General features: G+C 35.7%; 1 protein-coding gene across 2 annotated transcripts in view; it reads right to left on the bottom strand.

Annotated features, from left to right (window-relative positions):
* WDR72 (WD repeat domain 72) overlaps positions 1-23,876 on the bottom strand; it is a 229,522-nt gene that overhangs the window by 125,071 nt on the left and 80,575 nt on the right. For both annotated transcript variants that reach the window (XM_070501346.1, XM_044764862.2), the window contains exon 14: positions 8,670-8,872. In XM_070501346.1, the coding sequence (XP_070357447.1) occupies positions 8,670-8,872 (203 nt within the window). The remainder of the gene's footprint in view (positions 1-8,669; positions 8,873-23,876) is intronic.

The following is a 23,876-nucleotide window of genomic DNA, read 5'->3' as shown; positions in this document are numbered from 1 at the left end:
TTTAAAAAGCAAAACTAATTTACAACTGAGAAGAAAAAAGTAGGAAAGGAAAGAAAAAGTGAAGGTGAAAAAAAAAGTACCTAAACGGCTCCAGGTGGGTAATATGGTATGGACATGATTACAAAATTCATAGCTTGTAAAATATTTATATAAAATTATTAATGTAAATGAAGGCAACTTAAAGACATGTTTTAACAAATTATGCTACTCTCCCTAGATGAAGCTAAATATAAAATTAAAATGCCTGATATGGTTAACTTTTATTCCTGTTTCTATGCTAGAATCACCCCCTCCCCACAAGTCAGTTGATGGCTATAATCAGAATATTTAATTCAAGAAGAAAGTTATAATCTTAGATTTTCATGTTTCTTACAGGGTTGATGAATGTGGTGGGGGTAGGGGAAGGAACTGGGTAAATCAGGGCTAAATCTAGTACTAAAGAAATGACAGAAACATTTATTCAGTGAAAAGAGTTACTTTAGAATTAACAGGAGAGAACATTTTTTGAAACCAGCTAAAACCCAAGTAGAACAAACCCTTTCTCTGGTAGAAGTCACAACCGCCTATCAGCAATTATAAAAACAATAACACTGACCTTGAATCAGCCTTAAAGGTCTTTGCACGAAATTATATTATCAGCTTTATGAATTTTCAGTTTCTATCTCAGCCACAAATTCAATAAATGCAGAGTTGGTCAGTAATAGGAACATGGCTATTTTAACAGCCTACGCTGAATAAGGCTTTTGAGAAAGTACACATTATACCACCATTTTTCCATATTAAAAATGACAGCTCTTTCAAACTTGTTCAGTATACCTTAGACAAACACTTATGACATCTGAGGTAAACAACAATAAAAATTCAAAATCAAATTCAGTCAAAACTAGAAATGATTTAAATAAATTATATCTACAATCCTGGGAAATCAACAATCAGCTAAAAGGTTTATATACCTGGAAATTTTTAAAAATTCAACATCTGGATTCAAAGTAAACTCTCGAAACATTTTCTTTTCTCATCTTGAGTATATAATTTCACTTCCTATTCTGTATCTTAAATATAACAGCTAGCAACAGCAGAAAAACCCAATGGACAAAAGAGCCATTGTGTGTAGTTATTGTAATTAACAGGTTCAATATCTATTACTGCCAGACAGGTATCATAGCAACCTTGTATTGCTGAAAACTGCTAGAAAACTCTTCAAAACCAGCAAGACTCTGCTTTAGGGAAATCTTGGACAACACCAGGGACATTACCGGCTGTCAACATCTGTGGGTGTTGCTATGGGCACAGCCACAAAGAACCCTGCTATCTTTACACAAAGGTATACACACAGAGAAGATGGGAGGGACACAGAAGATAAATTGATAAGAAAATCAAAAAGAAGAAATAATTGTGCTGGCAATATACAATAGCCACACAATTTTGAGTCCATGTTTTACACTAATTCTTTTCTATTATACCTGGAGAATCCAAATTCAACTTAACTGTAATTGTCACTAAACATGAACCAGGGGATGGAAGTAATATCCTAGAACTCTGTACTTGTACCATTTATCATGTCTTAATTTGAAACCAAAGTGAATTACATCTAAAATAATATTTAAACTTCCACTTATAAACCCTTGATCGTCATTTATAAATCTAGAGAAGGGAAAAGAACAGGTTACTATGAACAAGAACCCAATATTGATTTTTCGGCGGTGCAGTAAGGCATCTCCATTCTATTTGGCTGCTGTCAAAGCCACTCTTTAACAGCTGGAGTCAAATTGCACTATTTACAGCAAGAGCCCTTGTCAAGTGGACCATAAGTATCCTAACAATACACTATTCAAATGGCACTTTGCCACACAAATTGCTGACTTGATGAATAACCTATGTCAATGACTAAGGCCAATATAAAAGTTTCATTTTTACGAGAGGTTTTACATTCACACATTAAGTAAGCTTTTTTGAAGCACTATTAGGCTATATATTTCAGGCCTTTGGACGCTGAAAATAATTAAAATCTGTTTAAATACATCAAGGGAACTTGACAACATTAATATGGATCTGGTGTTAACTACATTTGTCACACGAGTCAGAATAGTGCCCTTCTGCTCCTGGCACTCCCCACCGGCACGTGCAGCACAATGTGGACTTTAACCAGCCGCACGCCATGAAAGACGAGCATTCTCCTTCTGTGCCTCTGATTCATGGCCAACGAATGTTTAGATACAAGCAAAGCTTTGAAGTCCTGTGAGGAAATTCAGGGTTGCTTCTGTGTGCGAGGCGGACAGCTGCAGTCATTTAATCCCACGTTTCCCACTTTTCATAGTGACTCTGGGACCTCTTAAATTAGTTTTGAAACAAAGCTGTGATATGCTTTTCATGGTTTTCCTCACCATTTGAGGTAAGTTTCACCAAAAAAAGTTTAAACTCATGCCACAAAGTGAGAAAAAGGACATCTTTCATAAAGCAGATATAAAAAAGTATTAAGTATTACAGAAATTTTTACTTAACTTACAGTAGTTAAAATTATATATAAAATGCTTATGAGAAATGGTTATACTCTGTCAAAAATTTGCATCACCTCACATGCGTTCAAAAAGAAAACTGCCTTGTATATTTCTCTGCCATTGTATATTTCTCTATTCTATCTTACTAGGAAGAGTGTTATCATTTAGGCACTGAAGTTTTAAGTTGGAATTCACTAAATTAAAATACTTAAAAATCTTAATCTAATGTTTACAGAGAGTAATTCCTATATTTTCATAAAGTGCTTGCATGTCTAATAATAAAAATCTATTTTCTAATATTGTACAAAATTGATGGAAAATATTTTCTGCATTAGAAAAAAATAGTTATATGCTGTTTATTACTTTAAAAAGAATATATCAAAAATTAACTACTGATCAAAAAAGTGAAAATTATCATCCTATATTGAGGATTTACCCCTACGTAATATAATTAATTGTTCCCAAAAAGATATTATTTGTCCGTTTCTATAGTGATTCAATTTTGATAATAAAATATAGATAGGTCAATAAAAACAGAGTTAATTTGCAACATGTAGTATTGCCACAATGAATTGTTATTTCATATTTATACATGTAGAGTTGCAGGTGACATTTTGAAATCTTACCATTTAGAAACCACTATAGCTAGTTCTACCTTGGTTAACTTTTTGTGTCATAAAATAGGAAAGAACTAACGCTTCATTCTGATAAAGTAATAAGTAGTAGTGTGGTCGAATTTTCTGTTGGTGGCCTTACCAGTGCATCATCTATCTGTGTTTTATGAGAGGTAGCAGGATAAAGCTCTAACAAGATTTTTGAGCAAATGGCACCAAATAGATATCACTTTAAGGTCAACTAAAGGTTAAAAAAATATAAATGTATTTCTAGAAAACTCAACTGGAACGTAAATAAATGCAATTGTATCTTTATTTATAATCAGTTTTATATGTTTAGATAAAGATACATGTATAAATAAATGCATTATTTGAGGAAAATTCCATTAAAAAATCTTGCTTAGATTAGGAGCTATAATGTGCACATGTTTTCTACAAAGGGCAAATTTTCAATCCCATGAATTTCAAGATTTCTGTCAGGGAAGAGACTGGATATAGGTCTTTTGGATTACATTCCACATAGTGCAGAAGTTGGGATAAATTTCTTTATTAAAAATTCAGATATCTAGAGAGAGAGGAAGTGTTGGGTATTTTGCCCATTGCTCCTAGGACCTCACGATCTCCAAGTCTAGAGAGGACCGTTTAGATCAGAAATTGGCAACTATAGCCAAAGAGCACCAAATCTGGTCCACTGCCTGTTTTTGTAAATAAAATTTTATTGGAGCAGAACCACACCCTTTTGTGTAAGAATTGCCTATGGGGACTTCCATGCTCCAACAGCATAACTGAATAGATACAACAACAAAACTCTGGCCTGCAAGGCCTAAAATATTTACTGTCTGGCCCCTTACAAAAAATTTTGCTTATCCCTAGTCTGTTTAAATATTGTCTAGGACAAAGCAAACCACGTATGTAATTTTAAACTGCCTAGTAGATATATTAAAAAAAAAAGTTTATAAAGGTGAGAATCGAGAGCTCAGAAATAAACCCACACATCTATGAACAGCTGATTTTTGACAAGGGAGCCAAGAACATGCAATGGAGAAGGGAAAGTCTCTTCAATAAATGGCGTTAGGAAAACTGGACAGCCACATGCAAAAGAATGAAAACAGACCATTATCTTACACTATACACAAAAATTAACTCAAAATGGATTAAAGACTTGAACGTATGACCTGAAACCATAACACTTCTAGAAGAATGCATAGGCAGTACACTCTTCAACATCAGTCTTAGCAGCATTTTTTCAAGTACTATCTCTGACCAGGCAAAGGAAACAGTAGAAAAAATCAACAAACAGGACTACATCAAACTAAAAAGCTCTGCACAGCAAAGGAAACCATCATCAAAACGAAAAGACAACCTAACAATTGGGAGAAGATATTTGCAAACCACATGTCTGATAAGAGGTTAATATCCAAAATATATAAAGAACTCATACATCAACAACAAAAAAACAAAGAACCCAACTAAAAAATGAGCAAAAGATCTGAAGAGACACTTTTCCAAAGAAGATATACAGATGGCCACAGGCACATGAAAAGATGTTCAACATCACTAATTATTAGGGAAATACAAATCAAAACTACAATGAGATATCACCTCATGCCCATCAGAATGGCTATAATTAACAAGAGAACAAATAGCAAGAGTTGGAGAGGACGTGGAGTAAAGGAAACTCTCATACACTGCTGGCAGGAGTGAAACTGGTGCAGCCACTATGGAAAACAGTATGGAGATTCCTCAAAAAATTAAGAATAGAACTACCATATGATCCACCTATTTCACTGCTGGGTATTTATCCAAAGAAGATGAAAACAGGAATGTGTAAAGATATATGCACCCCTATGCTCACTGCAGCATTATTCACAATAGCCAAGACTTGGAAGCAACATAGGTGCCCATCAAGGGACGAATGGATAAAGAAGATGGGTGTATATATACAATGGAATACTATTTGGCTCACTCATAAATCTCACTCATAAATAGAAGATAAAAACAACAACAAACAAACATATGGAGATAAAGATTGGATTGGTGGTTACCAGAGGTGAGGTGGGGAGGGAGGAGTGCAAAAGGGGTGATCAGGCACATGTGTATGGTGATGGATGGTAATTAATCTTTGGGTGGTGAGCATGATGTAATCTACACAGAAATCTAAATGTAATGATATACACCTGTAATTTATATAATGTTATAAACCAATGTTACCTCAATTAAAAAAAAAAGTGAAACTGATTTTAGTGATGTATTTTATTTAACCCTATATATCCAAAATATCATTTTAACATGTGTTAGCCAAATTTCAAGTGCTCAATAGCCATATGTGATTAATGGCTACCACATTAAACAGTACAGCTCTAAATAAGCAACAAGAGGTTGCTGTTGGGGATCCATTTGACAAAAAATCAGTTTTTAAAAAAAGGCATTCCCAGGACACTACAATGGGTCTAAAGTGTGACAGTTAAAATAATCCTGTTTATCCTTTTACTCATGTTACAGACAAGAAATGAAGAAAAAGAATCTAAAATCAACCAATCAACCAACTGAGAAAACAGACCTTCTCTCCTTAAAATATGATGATGATTTCTACCATATAGACATGACTTTAGTAAGGCTGTTTATTTCCTACTTTGAAGCTAAATTCCTCCCGCTGCAATTTAAACAGTTTCTATCTTGTTTTAGCCTCAGCACAATCTGAGAAAAGCAGTTTCCCATTACTAATATGATATTGTATTCCTTTAAATCCTTTAAGACTCTTGCCCTGTTCTATCCCAAAGACTTTTCTTTGTCTAGCTGCACAAATTCAACTCTTCTAATATTTCAAATTAGACACATTTTCAAAATGTTTTATTATAGTTGTTGTTCTCTTTAAAACCTTTTCCCAAATTTATATGCACTCTTCAAATGCAAGAAGAAAAAGCAAAAACTGTATTCTAATAAATTCCAAATATTGTTAAACAGAAAGAGCTCACTGCACAGATCTTACAAGCAACTCTTCTGTTTAAACAGTTTACTCTACCAGCCAGAAATATTTCACTTGTGTCTCACTAATATCCACACACAAAAAAAACCTGAAACTCAAAGTAAACTTAGACAGTTCTAAATTTCACAGGCTTACTGTCTCTCATTTTTCCCACTTCTAAAATGAGTGTGATTTAAATCTGCTTCTTTAAAATTGATGTTTTTCTTATGATAACTCATGAAGCATTTTACTACATTAACAACAAGAAGGATGGAGAATTTATAAGCACTCTTGAAATTTCATGCTTATCAAATTTGTAAATGCAGATAAAACAATCTCAATGGCTTAAATCTAAGAGGATGAAATATGAAGACGTGCAGTACATAAGTGAAGAAGATATAACTTAGGAGAAGCAGAAATAATAATAGCTGTAGTTAACAGCAATCTCAATAATAACAGAAGTATAGTACATAGAACAAAGGAGGTGATGGCTCCTGTCTAATTCAATTCTCTGACTCTGTAGAGAGTGAAGGTTAGAAATTGGAGTCATCTAAGGTAAAGCAGGGCAGCTAAGAAATAAAGTTGGAGTCAGCCTTAGAGTAGGAAAACAAGACCCTGGCATTTTATTGCTTCCTGGAATCAAGAAAGAAACAAAATTATATAAAGAAAATGAAATCTATATATACTATTATTATTACCGAAACGGTAGCTCTGAGGTCCTCTAAGAAACTGAAAGAAATAGCAATCAGTTTACCTTCTGGGAATTCAACTAGTAAAATAGGCACTTGATGAATGAGATTTGTTCCTGCAGACCCTAGACATCTAAATCCACAAGTCAAGAGACATCTCCAAGTTCTCATCTACTATTCTAGCATATAATTTCCATTATAAGATGCATTATGAACAGAGAGCCACAAATCACATTACGATGGGAATGCTTGGCAGTCAGCTGGGCTCACTCACTGGGCTTTACATACCCCAACCTTTTATTTTTATTTATTTATTGTATTTTTTTTGGCCCTGAGCTAACATCTGTTGCCAATCTTCCTCTTCTTTTTTTCTTTTCTCCCCAAAGCCCCAGTATGTAGTTGTATATCCTAGTTACAGACCATTCCAGTTCTTCTATGTGGGATGCCACTACAGCATGCCTTGATGAGTGGTGTGTAGGTCCATGCCCAGGATCCGAACTGGGGAACCCTCAGCCACCAAAGCAGAGCATGTGAACTTAACCACTTGGTCACGGGGTTGGCCCCACCCCAAGCATTCAATACAGAATATGTGTGGTTAAATTTCCCACCTTAGGAGACTAAAACCTTATGACTTTCATCTGCAGTTGTGAATGTTAAATTTTCATGATATTGATAAAATTGTCCTGGTAAAACATGACCTCTTTCAAGTTAAGAACACGAAAAATAGATTTGAGAAATCTAAGACAATCTGACTAAATGAGAACAGAAAAAAAGCTGAAGCCTAATCACTGATTTTAACATCTGAAGGAGGAAAGTATAAACAAAAGTAGGTGGCCTAAATGGACTCTTAAAAAGAGAAATCTAAAATTTACAAAGTTTTCAATGTATATCAGCCTTGACTAAGGGAGATAGTGCACTGATGGGCTGAAAGAGATGACTGCATTAGACTCTCAGAGCTCAATGAATGAATACTTAGAAAGCCCACTTCTGGAAATATATCCAATTAAATAATACTGAATATGAAAAATCTTTAGGTTCATAAATGTGTTATTCATAAAAATGAAACATAAAAAACAATCCACATATTAAGCTATAGGAAAATAATTCATATCAGTAATAGCAAATACACAGGATAGAACATAATACACCCACTAAAAAGAAATAGATAATATTATGAAAATAGGTTTACATGAAAAAACATTACATTAGATATATGCATATAAATGGCATAGTTACAACAACATGATAAGAGGATAACCTGGAGGCACAGATGACAAAATGATGGAAGAGTCCCTTAAAAAAATTAGATTAAGTTACTATATCACGTTTAGAAGGGAGAAATAATAAAGCTCATCTAAATTTCTGTGAAGCTGGTTGATTTGGTTTATGAAAATAAAAGCAAACTCCATCACTGTGTACTAATTAAGGCTCAGAATCCCAAGGAGCTGGTGATCTTAGAGATGCTGAATATATCAAAAGAACTGTCCATATAATGACCCAGTTTTTATGATACCTTTTTGGTTTATTTTCAATCAGCATTTTAAAAAGAGGTCAACTAATCTCAATTGAAAAAAAAAATGGATCCAGACCACAGAATATAGCGTTTTTTCTCCACCACTCCATTGAAAACCACCTAGAATTCAAGAGTTAACATAAAATTGGTTCAATTTTGACAAGCCAGAACCTATCTTGTCAAAAAGAATGCTAGATCAAGCATAATGAACACTCAAAAAGTTATCCTGATTCACCCAAGATCCCCTGGTAGACACGTATGGTAGACGCGATCCTCTGTGAGTTCTTGTTTTTGTGCTGATATTCAACTGCTGCATATTTATGATGGCATACTGCTTCTTACTCGGGGTTGATATTGCTCTTTGTGAGTAGCAGCTTGATTTGAACTTACCTGACATGAAGACTCCACCTGCAGACCAGGGCAAGGTACTGGCCCAAACTGGTAGGAGCTGGAGGATTTCTGTTCTATACTTTTGTGCTTATGTGTCTCTGAGGCAACTGGAAGTACAGATTCAGGCTTTAGAAGCTGAGAATCATCACAACAATTAAGAATAATTCTTGCTCTTTCTCCCGTTTCATGTCTTTCCAAAGTGCCTGGAAAACAAGATTAGAAATAAAAATTTATGCAAATTATTTACCCCCAAGGAGTAAAAAGAACAAAATACTTTTAAAAGAAAATCACAATTCTTTAAGTTATCATGCCTTACTATCTTCTTGCAACCAAAAAGCAGCCTGGCAGCTTTCTCTAAATTATTCAAATCACCATCTTACAAAGGCTGAAATTATGGATATGAAAAGCTCAACCTCCTCTTTGTGCTTTCTCATCCACTGAAATCAACAGGGCATTCAATAGTCTTTAACAGTAAAATCTCTTACTTATTATACAGTATGCAAGTGATCAATAACAAACAACTATGGAATATTTTAGTGCTGTCCCCTAGTGTTCCAAATCACAAACAACAGAGAATCCACAGGGCTTTGCTTGGGTTCCCAAGCTTAAAATGTTTCTATTGATAATACATAATTTAACTGAATAGGGCAAGTCAGAACACAGATGCTTTGTATTTCTGCCTCCATCACCCACATGCCCTCACAGCTTCAGGAATGCAGGCCACTCCAGGGTTTTGTTGTTGTTGTTGTTTTTATATCCTTCGGCTTTTATTTTCTGTTATTAGAAAGAAAAAAAAAGTTCTTTGCCCTCTTCTCTGCCATTCTTCCAGTTTCAGAATTTCAAGGTGCTAGCAAGTTCAATTTAAAGTTAAGAGAAACAGGGGCTGGCCTGGTGGTGCAGTGGTTAAGTGCTCACGTTCCACTTTAGCAGCCCTGGCTTTGCCGGTTCAGATTCCGGGTATGGACATGGCACCACTCAGCAAGCCATGCTATGGCAGGCATGCCACATATAAAGTAGAGGAAGATGGGCACGGATGTCAGCTCAGGGCCAGTCTTCCTCAGCAAAAAGAGGAAGATTGGCAGCAGGTGTTAGCTCAGTGCTAATCTTCCTCAAAAGACAAACAAACAAAAATAATAAAGAGGAACAAGTACAAAATAGAGCAAAAGTATCAGAAGACAATTCACAAAGAGTTGTTGTTTTTATAAAATATAATGCCACACGTTCAGTGAAATACTAATAAATGAGAATCAATCATGGCCACTGTTATATAGGTTATGAGTTCATATGAATTATTCATACTATATTAAATATATAACCTATATCCCACTAAGTAAAGATGCTAAGGAAATTAACTTGACATACAACTTAAATACAGATTCCACATCCTATTATTCCTTTCCTACTAATGAGAAAGAAATAACTGTACTGTTTGTTAAGAAGGAAAAAGATTATTATTGATAGCATTAAGAAAATACCAATTTAAAATAATTACTATAAGAAAACAGAAATAATTCTATATCACCATGTCTTTAGATAGGTAGATAGGTTTGAAGATTATGACTATCTAATCCTTTCTCATTTCTCCTCCTCTCTTCCATATCTTTCCTTTACAGCAACTAAACTACCATTAGTTGGTATTTTGGATTCTGCATCAGTAACAGCTACTATGCTAAAATATTGGGTAGAAATTCAGTCTTTAGTCCTTTAACAGTGATATTTTTTCATTATAACATTTCTATTTAACATATAAGCTTATAAACATATTATTTCTCTAAGCTTTCCTTTTCTTTCAAGATTGATATATCTTCAACAAATGAAACTGGCAGCAACAAGAAAATCCTTTCTCTCAAGGATGTCCATAACAGAAGTTTCTCAAACCTACTTCCTAAAAATGCATTCCAGAACTTGTAAATGTGACTCTTGGTAAAATTCATCGTCTTTTTGAGGAATTTCTCTTTGAATATGGTTTCCCCATGGATATTTTCTTCTCACAGGTTTTCTGTGGCCCCTCAAATTATATTTTTAAAAGATTTTGGGAATTCTTGAGAAAGAATTTATTGCACTTTGATAAATATGATATGTGCCTTATATGACACATTGTAGATATTCATATATTTTATATTAGACTTAATGTCTTACATAAACACAACTGTTTCCTGTATTTTTCAGCGATGAAAGTAGTTTACCTACAAACTTGGGCAGCTGTTATCCATTTTCATTCATGCACAGATAACTGATCAACCTAGCATCAGTTATGTACCATTCACTGTGCCACATGCTGGCAATTTATACTAAACAAGAATGACTGAGTCCTGGTCCCCCGGACTTAAAATCTGGAGCTTACTTAACATCTGATGGTTGTGCAGAGGCAAGAAATACCCGAAAACTAATCTGCTATAATATTTAAAGTAACATTTAAGCTATTTTGACTCCAAACTAAAAATCTCCCATTCTAACAAAATGTTGGACACTTGGTTTTGTGAACAATAATTTCCATCATGATTAATTATAAAATACTTAAAATAATAATTAGATTATTTTGTCTCAAAGAACTGGGTGAAGCACAAATGTGACATATGAAGTGGTTAGAGTGAGTCAATTTCTTTTCAAGTTATCAGACAAAGAAATTACATATCCAAAACAATAAATTGATTTGGTAATAAGTTCAGGACAACAGCTTTTAAAACCCTTGGTCAAAACCCTGGCAGTGGATAGATAGGGATTTCCATGTGCCAGTTATCCATTTATTGTTGCTTAGTTCCAAAGTCACCCTTCACTGCCTCCTCTGTGAAAATGGATATGTGCTCTTCAAATATTTTTCCTTCAGCAGCTGGTGTGATGTTAACCTTTGTGGATAAAAGGTGTTAGAAAGATCTAGTATAAGAAACAGTTCTTTTTTTCTTGGTTCTGGTGTGCTCTGTTGCAGCAGCACGGGTGGCTTCCCCAGCACCAGCCTCCTGCAGTGCATGACAGCCAGCAGTACCCAGCAGGCAGCAGCCTCTCTTGGCATACTCTTTGTGAGGTTTTGTAGCAGAGTGCCTCCAGCAAGACATCTCCCTGTGAACAACTTTCCCTAGTACCCTAGAGGGCACATTCCTGGCAAGTTCCATCATACCACACCACACCACACCACATCACAGCAGCTCCTCGACCATCCAGTGACCACAGCTATGACCTCTCCAATGAGGTCAAGATCTTAGCCCTGGGGGCTGGCCCTGTGGCCAAGTGGTTAAGTTCTCGCGCTCCGCCGCAGGCAGCCCAGTGTTTCATCGGTTCAAATCCTGGGCGCGGACTGTCACTGCTCATCAAACCGCACAGAGACGGAGTCCCACATGCCACAACTAGAAGGACCCACAGCTAAGAATATACAACTGTGTACCGGGGTGCTTTGGGGAGAAAAAGAAAAAAATAAAATCTTTAAAAAAAAAAAAAAGATCTTAGCCCTGGGGAGTCTCTTCCTCATGCAGGCTATCTCAGCTTCAAGAGTAACGGTTACTTCTTAAATCTGCTATTCCTATATTCTTTAGAGTTTTCTCTCGTTCTTAGTATCAATTCCTCACATCCAAATTCTTTGTGATAGTTGTTCTCTTTTTTTTTTATGCTTTTTGGTGAGGAAGATTGGCCCTGGGCTAACATCTGTTGCCAATCTTCCTCTTTTTTTGTTTTCCTCTTCAAAGCCCCAGTACATAGTATATATCCTAGCTGTAGGTCATTCTAGTTCTTCTACGTGTGATGCTGGCACAGCATGGCTTGATGAGCAGCGTGTAGGTCTGTACCTGGGATCTGAACTTGTGAACCCCAGTCCACTGAAGTGGAGCAAGCGAACTTAATTACTCAGCCACGGGTCAGCCCCGATAATTCTTTATATTAAATTTTCTCTGTTCAAATTACTGTGTCATTTCTCTCTCTGGTTAGACCCTAACTAATATATCATGGTAAATCACTTCCAATGCAGAATGTTCCTTTAAATATATCCCTAAAATTATGGAATTCACATAACTTCAGGAATATATTTCAATTGTTAGGGGGAGTCTATGGCAAAGGCAGTAACCTGGGAGGGAGAGTGTGACCCCAAGGAGGTCCAACGAGGGATGCAACTCTAACAAGCTGTCTTTGGCAAGACACAGAACAGTCACTGCTTCCTGATATTAAAGAAATATCAAAAAACAAATTACAAAATTGCTTAATTCAACTTCCAATTTCAAAGAAAAGTTTGCTTTCCAAAGTGAACTCAATGATAGTTAGATCTTTTCTGAGAGAAAACTCACACTTGCTCTTCATTTGGATCAATGTGAACATAAGGAAAGATGTAAAGACATATGAGTAAAATATTATTGAAAGTGACAATATCATTTCCTCCTTCAAAGTAGATACTATGCAAAAATTACCATAAAATCTACCTCAAGTAAAATTTTCATCATACAACACGCTTTCCATGTAAATATGCAAATATCTTGCATTTTTTTCTATTACTTACTAATATGAGCTTTAGTACAATTGTTTTAATCCTAAACTATTTAATAGTACATTAGAGAATGGAGCCAATCATAAGAAAAAAGAGAGCTTAAAACAGTTAGTGTTCTAACCAAAAGGAAAGGAAAGATGGTACCAGCAAGCATTTGAAGCAATTTTCATTGACCCCAAATTGCCTATTCCTCAAAAAGCCAGTGCACAGAAATATAAGGAGCAGCCAAGACTCTCTTTGCAGAGCCCCAGGGCCAAATTGTCAATACCTTCATTTGTATACCCTGCTTTCACTAAAAACTCAACACACCCTACAGCATAACTAATCACTTTTTTTTAACCAGAACTTTCTCTATGACCCCCTTCGCAACCTGGTGTCTAGCCACTGTCCTCTCTACCAGTCAAGGCTGATGGCCTGGAGACATCATTGCATTAGGGGGAGAGTGGAGGGGAGGAATTGCAGACTCAGCACCAGACTGCCCTACACTTGATCCTCGTTTTACTCTTCCCAGTTGTGTGGTTTGGGGAAAGTCATTTTACATTTCTGTGCCTCAGTTTCCTCATCTGCACAATGGAGTTAATAATAATTCTTACCTCCCAGGGTTACTATGAAGATTAACTTGAGTAGCTATTTTAAGAGGTTTAGCGGGTTCTGGCACACAATGAGTGCTGTGCTATATGACAGCCTCTCTCTGACACACAGCAGGTTCTCATTCAGCCCCTTGTGACCAGTTTAACAAACCTTCTCAGCTCTGTGGCTCTGGCATCTGCCTGACACCCAGGCCTGAGGTCATTGCGCATATGACCAGCATGGGCCCCCATTTCATCCTACCTGAGACTTGAGCCTCCTCAATCAGCCTTGCCTCTCAGGCTAGGTTATCATCAAAATCAGAGTAGGATTATATATTTGATTTATTTTTTAATCCTCCTCAGTAAACCAGACTGAAGCCTGGCATAAATTAAAGGCTAGATAAGTACTTCTTAATGGATTATATGACATCAGCAACCTGGCTAATGATTTTTTACTGTGGCCACACTTGGGATTAAATCCAAACTCCTTGACCTATAAGTCATATTCTCTCCTCTGTTTCTTCCCATGTCACCCCCCACCCTGTTCACAAATTAGATCTTTTTTAAAAAAAGATCCTTGAAAATAAACAAATCCTTTCCTGATAGCTCCATCTCACTCTTTAAGTATTACCCCCAAATCTCACCTCCTTAGAGAGACCTTTCTAAAGTAAATTCTTCTCTTTTGTATTGTTTTCTATCTCAGCTTTTTTCCTTTACTTTACAGAACTTAATACATTTGCAATTGGTATATTTCATCTGCTTGCTTAAATTCAGGGCTGCCTTCCTACTACATGCTAAATTCTTCTTGACAGGTAAGTATTTTATGAACTTGGTACAAAGCAGAGCTCAACACATGTCCACTGAATGAATAAATTAAATTTGATCTTTTCCCTGTAGCAGCGGAAGAAGACAGCTACGAAAGCATCAGCTATGAATGCCAAACTATACTCGTTATAAACTTTAACCCTAGAGCCTAGGAGGGGCCAACAATGGGAAAAGTAGCATTCACATGTCTGACGGCTGTCCTAGCTCTCAGCTATGTTGCCAGGTCATTCCTGATGCCCTAAGAACTTGGAATTGGAAACAGCAAGTCAGTCTCTGAATGTGACATATTAACTTGACCTGTAGAGTAGCCGTGTCTTAACCTATGGAAAGAAGAGCAGAATATGCTAGTCTACAGAGAGAAAAGAATAAGAAAATGCACAGAGAGAGGCAGAGATGGGGAGGGAGAGGGAAGGAAAGAGAGACAGAGGGAGGGAAGGAGGGTGAAGGGGGAGAGAGAGAGACATCTTCAACTTTCAAGTTCTGTTTTTAGTCCCTTCCTAAGGACTACTACCACTGAGGTCTCTGCAACATCCCTGAATCCTTACCATAAATACCTCTTTCTGATAGAAACCAACTTAACTTGGCTTCTAAGTGCTTCCTACTTACCTAAAGGGTCCTAATAAAGAGAGGACAGAGGAGATGTTTCCATTATTGTGAAGGCCAAGTGTGAGAACATCCAAACAGACTTGCAAAATTAACATGTAAAGTTCCAGGTAGAGATCAGAGCAGTGAGATAAAGGCTTAAGCATTATCAGCCCTTGGGTGGGGATTAAATCTCAAGGAAAAATGCCATCTCCAAGAGAATTTGGAGCGAGTTGAGTCAAGAGACAAGCACAAAACCTTTAGCAGTTTCTGCATGTAAAGAGGAAAGGAAAGAAGGAAGATTCAGAAACCGTGTAATCAGGATGTTGCTAAAATACGGCCATATTTTAAATGCATTAAGATTTTCAATATTTATAGGATGCCTACAGTTTTCCGTTCATTTTGTTTTTAAATAAGGCAGAGAATCATTTTGGGTTATGCCTGTTATAAAATCTGGTTTTGAAGCTTCAACTATCTTAAAACAAGATGTGTGCACCACGAAGGATGCTGCCTTCAATTGTGGTAGAAGAACAAGACAGAGGGTAAAAAGAACACTTTTAGGTGATAAAATATACCTTATAGATGTAACAGACCTGAATATCTACATAAAGAAAGGGAAGAGGGAGTAATAATATTCTACACTTTAATTCCCCTCCAAACAGTCAAAACTTGCTCCCTTGACTTTATTTCTCTTGTAATTTGCCCATATTTTAATATTTGTTGTCTTCTATCTAAACATTTTTTCAACTCTCACAACTATTTGCTTTCTAAAATCAACAAAATTATCATAGCCTACCATCAATTAATGAATAGCTTTAAATTACATATTTTAAACCCCCAGCCAGACAAACTCTATCCTACAACTTAACAAATAGGTCCACTAAGTCTGTGGAAAAAGGAATAGCTACTATCCCAAAATACAGAAATGGTTAAAAAAGCAATCATAGTCACTTGATGAATCCATCTGCAAATGATCAGGAATAAAATTAAGATTCAAAAACAATACCCAGATGTAGTCACATTTTATCACATTGTACAGAAACATTTTATCTACTTAAAAATCATACATAAATAAACTTGAGACAATAATTGACTTATAACTCCTGGTGCTTTTCCTCAGAAGAACATAGTAGAAATAGCTTTACTACAGGAACAGAAAATCCTCTCAGCCCACAAAAATCACATGTATTACAAACCAGCAAATTTTAAACAATTCATTTCACAAGAAAAAGAAACATTTTCAATTAAATATTCTCTGTATTATGGGATTGTGAAAACACCAGAATTTAGTAAATAATTCCTATTATGTGATTAGTAATGAAAATAAATCGTACTTATACGAACAGGGCATAACAGCAATATGTGAGTGGATACATGACAGAGTTACATCTTCTTTCTGCCTCAGGCAGGTATTTTCTAACTGAATTCACCACGATATTGAGCAGTGATTAAGAGGACAGTTACATTTCAAAGTGAGTCTCTCTAAAACACAATAGGAAAAGACAAATGGCCTCACTACCACATTTAGTAGTCAAATTCATAAAATCAGCTTTCAACAAAACAGCTGACTGACAGCTATAATCAAATTTTACGTATCAAGGAATCTGACCACTGGGTCCATTGTAAGATTTATCATTTATCTTCAGTTACACATGAAGTTCATTGCCTTGCTCACAGAAGTGTATGGAGATCGACCTGGTGCCCCCTTCCTAGCAAAACCATTTCACAGTTACTGCATCTTACTCCAGAAAACGTATAACTGATGGGGGTTCTGACCAGGGACAGGGGACCCTGGAGGTATTAAACTTAGCTAGCTAAAAAATAATGGAGAGGTGGGAAAAGAGAATAAATCTGAAAATATTAAATTAGGCTTAAAGGCACATACCTTCATTCCTAAACATGTTTGAATAGAACAAATTCAGCTGTAAAATAGACTGCGGGTGTGGCTCATTTTGTTCGATATAAAGGTCCTAATATGATAACAAACTCATGATTGGCTTCTCATCAACATTCTATAGCTTAAGGGTATATAGAATACAGTTTTACAAAGTCTCCGACCACCACGACCTTAACCCCAGCTCTGCCACAGTCTCCAGCACATTCAGAGCAATACTGGGATTTATCAGCTGGGCCATACTCAACTCTCACACCTAATTCTGACCACTGACCTCCAGAAAAACAGAATAAAGGGACAGGAGTGCGGTGAAGGAAAAAAAGGATTAAAACACAGAGAGATTTAAAGTTGCTGAGATATATAAAGAATACAAATAATGCATTAATTTTAAACAAATTTTAAACTGAGGTTTTCTTGATAAGGTATTTATACTTCTTAAATTCTCCCTCTTCTTAAACACATACTAACAACATAGAGTCTACTATGATTAAGTTTTAATTTTTAACCTCACTCAAAAACTTAATACAATTTACCACGAACTTAAGAGGTGAATGTTTACAGAAAAGTTTTTCTGTATTATGATGTGAAGAATATATCTGTTTATAATTATTTATTATATACAAAACATTAAAATTGTATTGCTTCTAAGTATTGCAAAATGTTATTCATTGTGCATTGAATTCTTTATGCCAGACATACTTATTTTTAAATTTTAAAATGTTTCAAAAATAGATTTTTTTCTGTCATAAAAACAAATAAATGTAAAGGCTGGCTAGATATTTCATACTATTTTTATAACCATTTCCTCTACTCTTATGCTCTGAGTATCAGGAACTATGAAGATATTCACTAAATCGCTGAAGATTGAACAATCATATACCACATCAAAAAAAGACTTTTTAAAGCACTCAATTATTTCAGAGGGAATCATATGTAAAATATAAATATTTTTAATCCTTTTAATTATCGTCATCAAAATTGCCATTAGCTAGCATTAATTGCGTGCTAAGTGGTTTGCTTAGCACTTCATATATCTCATTTAATTCTTAAAACAGTGCAGCAGTTGGGAAAATTTTCAATAGTTCATGAAAAAGATGAAGATCCCAATTCATTTGGCCCTAAGGCATTTTATTTTAAAATGTTTTTGGTACCTCTGAAATATGTAATTCCGTGTTTTACTGGAGGTTTACAAAATACATGTAGCACATAGTTTACCTTTCAAATGACCCAAAGTCATCACTAGACATTGGTAATAGTATTGGGGCTAAGAACCAGTAATGCCCTCTGGAATTATTGATCAGGACTGTCACAGAATGGCTATCTAGGTTCTCTAAATAGCCAGAGGTCTTTGGTGGGTTCTTAACTCTAGAACGATTTCCTTTTTCTTCTTCTTTAGCCCGAGCATTTATCCTATTCCACTCACCACCATCACTGTTTCTGTAGTTTATAATCTGCTGCCACTTCCTCTAAGTGGTTTGTATGTAGTTTTATACCATGGAAGGAGTCTTACAGAATATAAATAGTTTCTGACATGAGCCATTTTCCTACCCAACTCTGAATTAGAAAACAACAACAGAACATTAATTCAGCCTTGAAAAAAGAGGAAATTCTGACACATGCTATAACTTAGATGAACCCTGAGGACATTATACTAAGTAAAATAAGCCAGTCACAAAAAGACAAATACTGTGTGATTCTACTTATATGAGGTACCTAGAGGAGCCAAATTCATAGACACAAAAAGTAGAATGGTAGCTGTGAAGGGCTGAGGCGCAGGAAGAACAGATACTGACCATTTATTGGGTGTAAGGTGTCATTTTGGGAAGATGAAAAAGTTCTGGAGATGGATGATGGTGATGGTTGTACAACAATGTGAATGTACACAACACCCCCGAACTGTGCATTTAAAAATACTTAAAATGGTAAATTTTATGTTATGTATATTTTACCACACACACAAAAAGCATCTATGTTGATAAGACAGCCCAAGGAAAATACAAACAAAAAGAGAAGTACACTGAGAATAAACCCAGGAAATAATAGAGTATACAGAAATAGGGCAACCTAAGGAAGAGGGCCTACTGACCACCGGGAGAAGGCAGTATCATCTAAGGCTGAGGGCAGAGAGAGAGAGAAGAGAAGGACATTGATGACAGACTGATTGCAGAGAAGTCTAGACTCTCCACTAAGAGAATGACAACTGAACTTGGCTGTGAGGTAACCTTAAGAAGAACAGTGCCTTCAGAATAGTGTAGGCAGAAGCCAGATTAAAATGTGTTAAATAAACGGGAGGCAAAAAAATAAAAGAAAGAGTATAGATGGCATTTGTAGAAAACTACCAATTATTTTGAGGAGAATGACAGAGAAAGATAATAAAGGCTCCAAATCTCTTATCCAAACATTAGGACCTAGGATTTTAGAACTCACGATTTTTCAGATTTTGGAGAGACAGGATAATGCACAGATATATATAGTATACATATAGTATACAGCAGGGTCTGGGAGAGCAAACAGTAATCAAACATGTCACATACTTGCAGAAAAGAAAATAGTCACACTTGGTAGATAAATAACCTCATCTGAGTTAAGGTTTGGTTTTGCTGCTTTACCAGAAACTAAAAAGAAAAAAAAATCGTTCTGTTCTCAGATTTCAAATTGTGGCTAAGAGAATGTGGATCTGTAATCAAAATAATTGGTAGCTTGTAGGCCAGAACTCACCAAAGAGATATTCTCTGAGACGAGTTAGTAGGATGCTCAGTTTTCTGCAATATAGGATATAAGATCATGTATTTAACTTCTCTTTCTATCTATACAAGTAAGCTTAGTCATCTAATTCCAAACCCCCAATTTGGCTGATTGTTTTGTCTATGTCATCTATGATTAGATCATAATGCACTAAAGATTCTTTTAAACCCAGTGCTTTAAAGAAAGCACACTTCCTTTATAAAATCATTGATGAGGGATAGCTTTGCTAACGGATCAATCTTGGGAGAAGGATCAAGGTTGTAAGAAATGAAGATAAGAACATTTTTTAATGATAGACATAAAATAAGCAATATGTAACAATATGACTTTTGAACTAGACTTACATTTGATGCTTTTGGAAGTAAGAAAAATGGGATGACAAAAGAAAGTTAACCTCCAGTGGAAATCATGGATTAAAAGTAAATTGCTTTGTCAAATCTTCTTATTCCAGTTATTTTTCTGGAATGTTAACTCATAAACATTCTCAGTTTTGATCTATCAGCATAAAGTACAATTCATTTAACTAAATTTACAAAAACAACATGCTATGTGCTCAAATGACGAACTGACTGTAAGATGACATCTTGTGTCCCTCAGTGGAGTTTCTGGTACCCTGATGCTTCAGAATCTGCTTGCACTTGAATGTGAAAAGGATTGGGGAAAACAGTGGGGAAATCCATGTCCAGGACTTTTCAACAAGGTTGAGATTAGCAACCAACAATTTTTTTTTTTTTTTGTAACACCCAAGATAAAATCTGACAACATTCCCACAGTCAAATTCTCCACTCACTACTCCCAAGCCAAGGACTTGATCTTCGGATTTGTTTTCACTTGATTCATCCTAGAAACACAAGAGATTTTTCCCATCAAATCCTAACAAGTAAGTTAATGGTAGAAGTTGGATATTATTGATACACTCAGATGAATCAAGTGCATCCAATATCCTTTTATCTCTCAGCCAAATCAGAGAACCTACTTTCCCAGAGAATAACAATCATTACAGTCCACTGAGTCTTGCTTTTCCAATCGTTTCTGCGGCAGCTGGCTGCTGGGAAGTTGCTAGGGAATTGAAAGGAGGCAGCGTGGGGAGGGGCAGATGGCTCCTTTGGGTTTATTTCACCAAACATGGCAGCTGTGAAACCCACTAACGTTCCAAGTGTCCATATAAAATGCTCACAGAAGGGGCTAGGCTAAGGAGGAGCCACAGAGCAGCCATGCCAACATGTTTCTCTTTCTGCTGCTATAAAATAAGCTCCCGAGAACATTAAAAGCAATTACATAACAAACATATCCAGCCAGCACTCGATGCAACAGTGTAATCAGGCCACAGGAATCAGCTAAAACCGATCATAGTGAGTATTTTTCTTTACTAAATGAAAACCCAAGAAGATAGCAACTGCCAAAGGAAACAATAAAGGCAGTAAAGGGTGGGACTTAATTGGCGAAAGTAATTTTAAGAACAGAAACTATTTATTTTTATCATTAGAATGAGATTGTATTGATTTTCATATTTGTTTCTGAGCGTACAAAATATTCCAAAGATATCCTGCAAATACCACAATAATATGCCTAACATATATTAAGATGCCAGGAGATCAAAAAAAAAGGTGGAGTTGAATAATACCTTAATTAAAATGCACACACACACGCAAATGCCTGTGTATGTTCTATACCAGATAAAAGTTAATCATATAATTAGAATTTAAGAATAAGTCTGAGGTATCTAAAAACAACATAAAACCATATTCATATAAAGTACAATTCTGTAATAAAACATAGATAATTGTTCAAATATTTATAACTAATAAATATTGACAAAGAAGCAAATCCAAATTGGGGAAAGGAAAATTATTTATGTTTCTTTTGTTAATAGCCTTTCAATGTAATATCTGGATTTTAAAGAGCACAGCAGAAACTGCCCCAAGCAGATCATTTTTTTTCTTGAATTTTTCTACATTCTTGCAATTTCCTCACTTTGTAAAGTTTGTAAAATTATAAGAATAAATTCACATTGATATAATTTTACCAAAGTAGAGGTCCATATTCCCTAGATGGAGTTACAGAAGACTACTGTGGGGTGAGGAGGGGGGCATGCATTGTTGCATGTGCATGTGTGTATGCACACACATGCAAGTAAAAGTGTCTACCAAGGCTTTATACTGAACTAAAAACTATATATAATGACATTCATGTGCCTCTCTCAGTAGTGCAGAGTTAACTGTTGGATTTAATTTTGTTGAAAATAATGTTAAACTCTTTATTATTATTGTATTTTTGCTCTGGAATTAAAAACAAAGGCAGATATCAACATATACTCCCCAGCTGTCCTGCAACCATTGAGTAATTTCAATGAATCCCACATTAAAAATCATTTAGACTAACAGGGAGTTTTTAATGTTCTTCATGCCATGAACCTTTTCAGCAGTCTGGGGAAACCAATGAAGACTTTTTCACAATATTTGTTTAAAATGTTGGAAATAAAATATATAAGATTTTAAAGGATATCAATTATATTGAAATACAATCATCAAAATATTTTAAAAACAAAACAATTGCTTCTTTATTAATGTATTAAATAGCAAGAGCTGGGGTATGCCTACATGTTTATGGTAGTGACAAACATAAATAACACTTTGAGATATTGGTGACCACTGTAGTGTGATAGGAAAATATCTGTGATGTCTATTATTGACAAAGTCACAGGTATTGCTAATACAGCTGTGAAGTGTTCCCTACATTCAAAATGGAAAGAAATACTTAATTTCATTTAGGGTTCACAAACTCTTTAAAAAAGGACTTGTGGATTGTGGAGCCAGGGAAGGAAAATGGTTTTCTGAAGCTCCCCATTACACCTCCCAGGGTGTTACATTAATAATGAAGATAATGAACAAATAATCGGATAACACTTTACCAAAGACTTTCATGATATGAAAATACATAAGCATGTCTCCATATAGATTAATATGTAAAAGAATAAAATACTGAAAGTATAGTACACCAACCATTAATAATGATTATCTACAAATGTTAGGATTCTATTGCTTTTTAAAAATGTCTTCTTTATACTTTCTGTATTTCTGGTTTTTCTCTTTATTTAGTTGAAATTGACGTAACATACACTGAACCATTTTAAAGTACAAAAGTCAGTAGCATTTAGTGCATTCACAATATTTTGCAACTATATTTGAAAACCTCTACTTTCAAAACTTTTTCATCACCCCTGAAAAATACCCCTGTAGTTTAAACCCTGACAGTCCTTTTTCTTCTTTTTTTTATAATGCAAGTGCCTGACTTAAGTCTCACTTCAACGAGGCACTCATTTCAAAGAGGGCTGTCTCAATCAACACATTACCAGCCACACAACTAGATAAAGAGCCAGGCTCCTCCCCTGACTGAGGCCCCTTTGTTTTAGAGGGGCCTTTGTTTGGTTGATTTAAATAACTAAACATCTGGGAAGCTTGTTTTTTCACTTTTATGCCTTTAAATTCCCACTCTTATGTTTAAAATTCACCAAGAAAAAGTAGAGCCCATGAAATTCTAGGCCCCACTCTCAACACCAATAAAAGCAGAACTCCAGGCCCATGCATACTCTCTCTACCTGCAACCTCAATGTGTGGCCCCAGGTATGCTGTGTAATTTCTAGGTCCTGTGAATAATAAACCTTTATTTTTTCAAAGTTTCCTGATGGTTGTTGATGCAGGGCATCTCACAATCATAATAAGAACCACAAGGGCCAGTCGAACCACAACATTGGTTATTGATAGGCTGAGACTAGCACAAAATAATTGGTGTAGTTGGCAGGAATGTGTGATTTCCCTTGCAATTAACTGAGGGGAACTCCCTTTAGCTGCAACTTTCTTACTATTCACATAACTCTTGTGGTTGACACAATCTGGGAAAGGAACACCGCTTGCTGGGGGTCTGTCAGGCCGCTAAGTGCTTTCTTCCATTGTGTCTGTTGTGTGTTGCCTGCAGTATCCAACCCAAAAAGTCGAGGCTGCCATAATAATCCAACAATCTCCCCAGAGCAGCATAATCAAGGCCATGTGGTCTAATGAGATGATTAGACCACTAGTTATAAAGACCTTAATTGACTATTACTGTGTGGAGGGGTCCGCCACACCTCA

The sequence above is a fragment of the Equus asinus genome, chromosome 2 (assembly GCF_041296235.1).
Source record: "Equus asinus isolate D_3611 breed Donkey chromosome 2, EquAss-T2T_v2, whole genome shotgun sequence".
Lineage (NCBI taxonomy): Eukaryota > Metazoa > Chordata > Mammalia > Perissodactyla > Equidae > Equus > Equus asinus.
The sequence above is the reverse complement of the archived record's forward strand: the minus strand, read 5'-3'. Positions and strand labels throughout refer to the sequence as shown.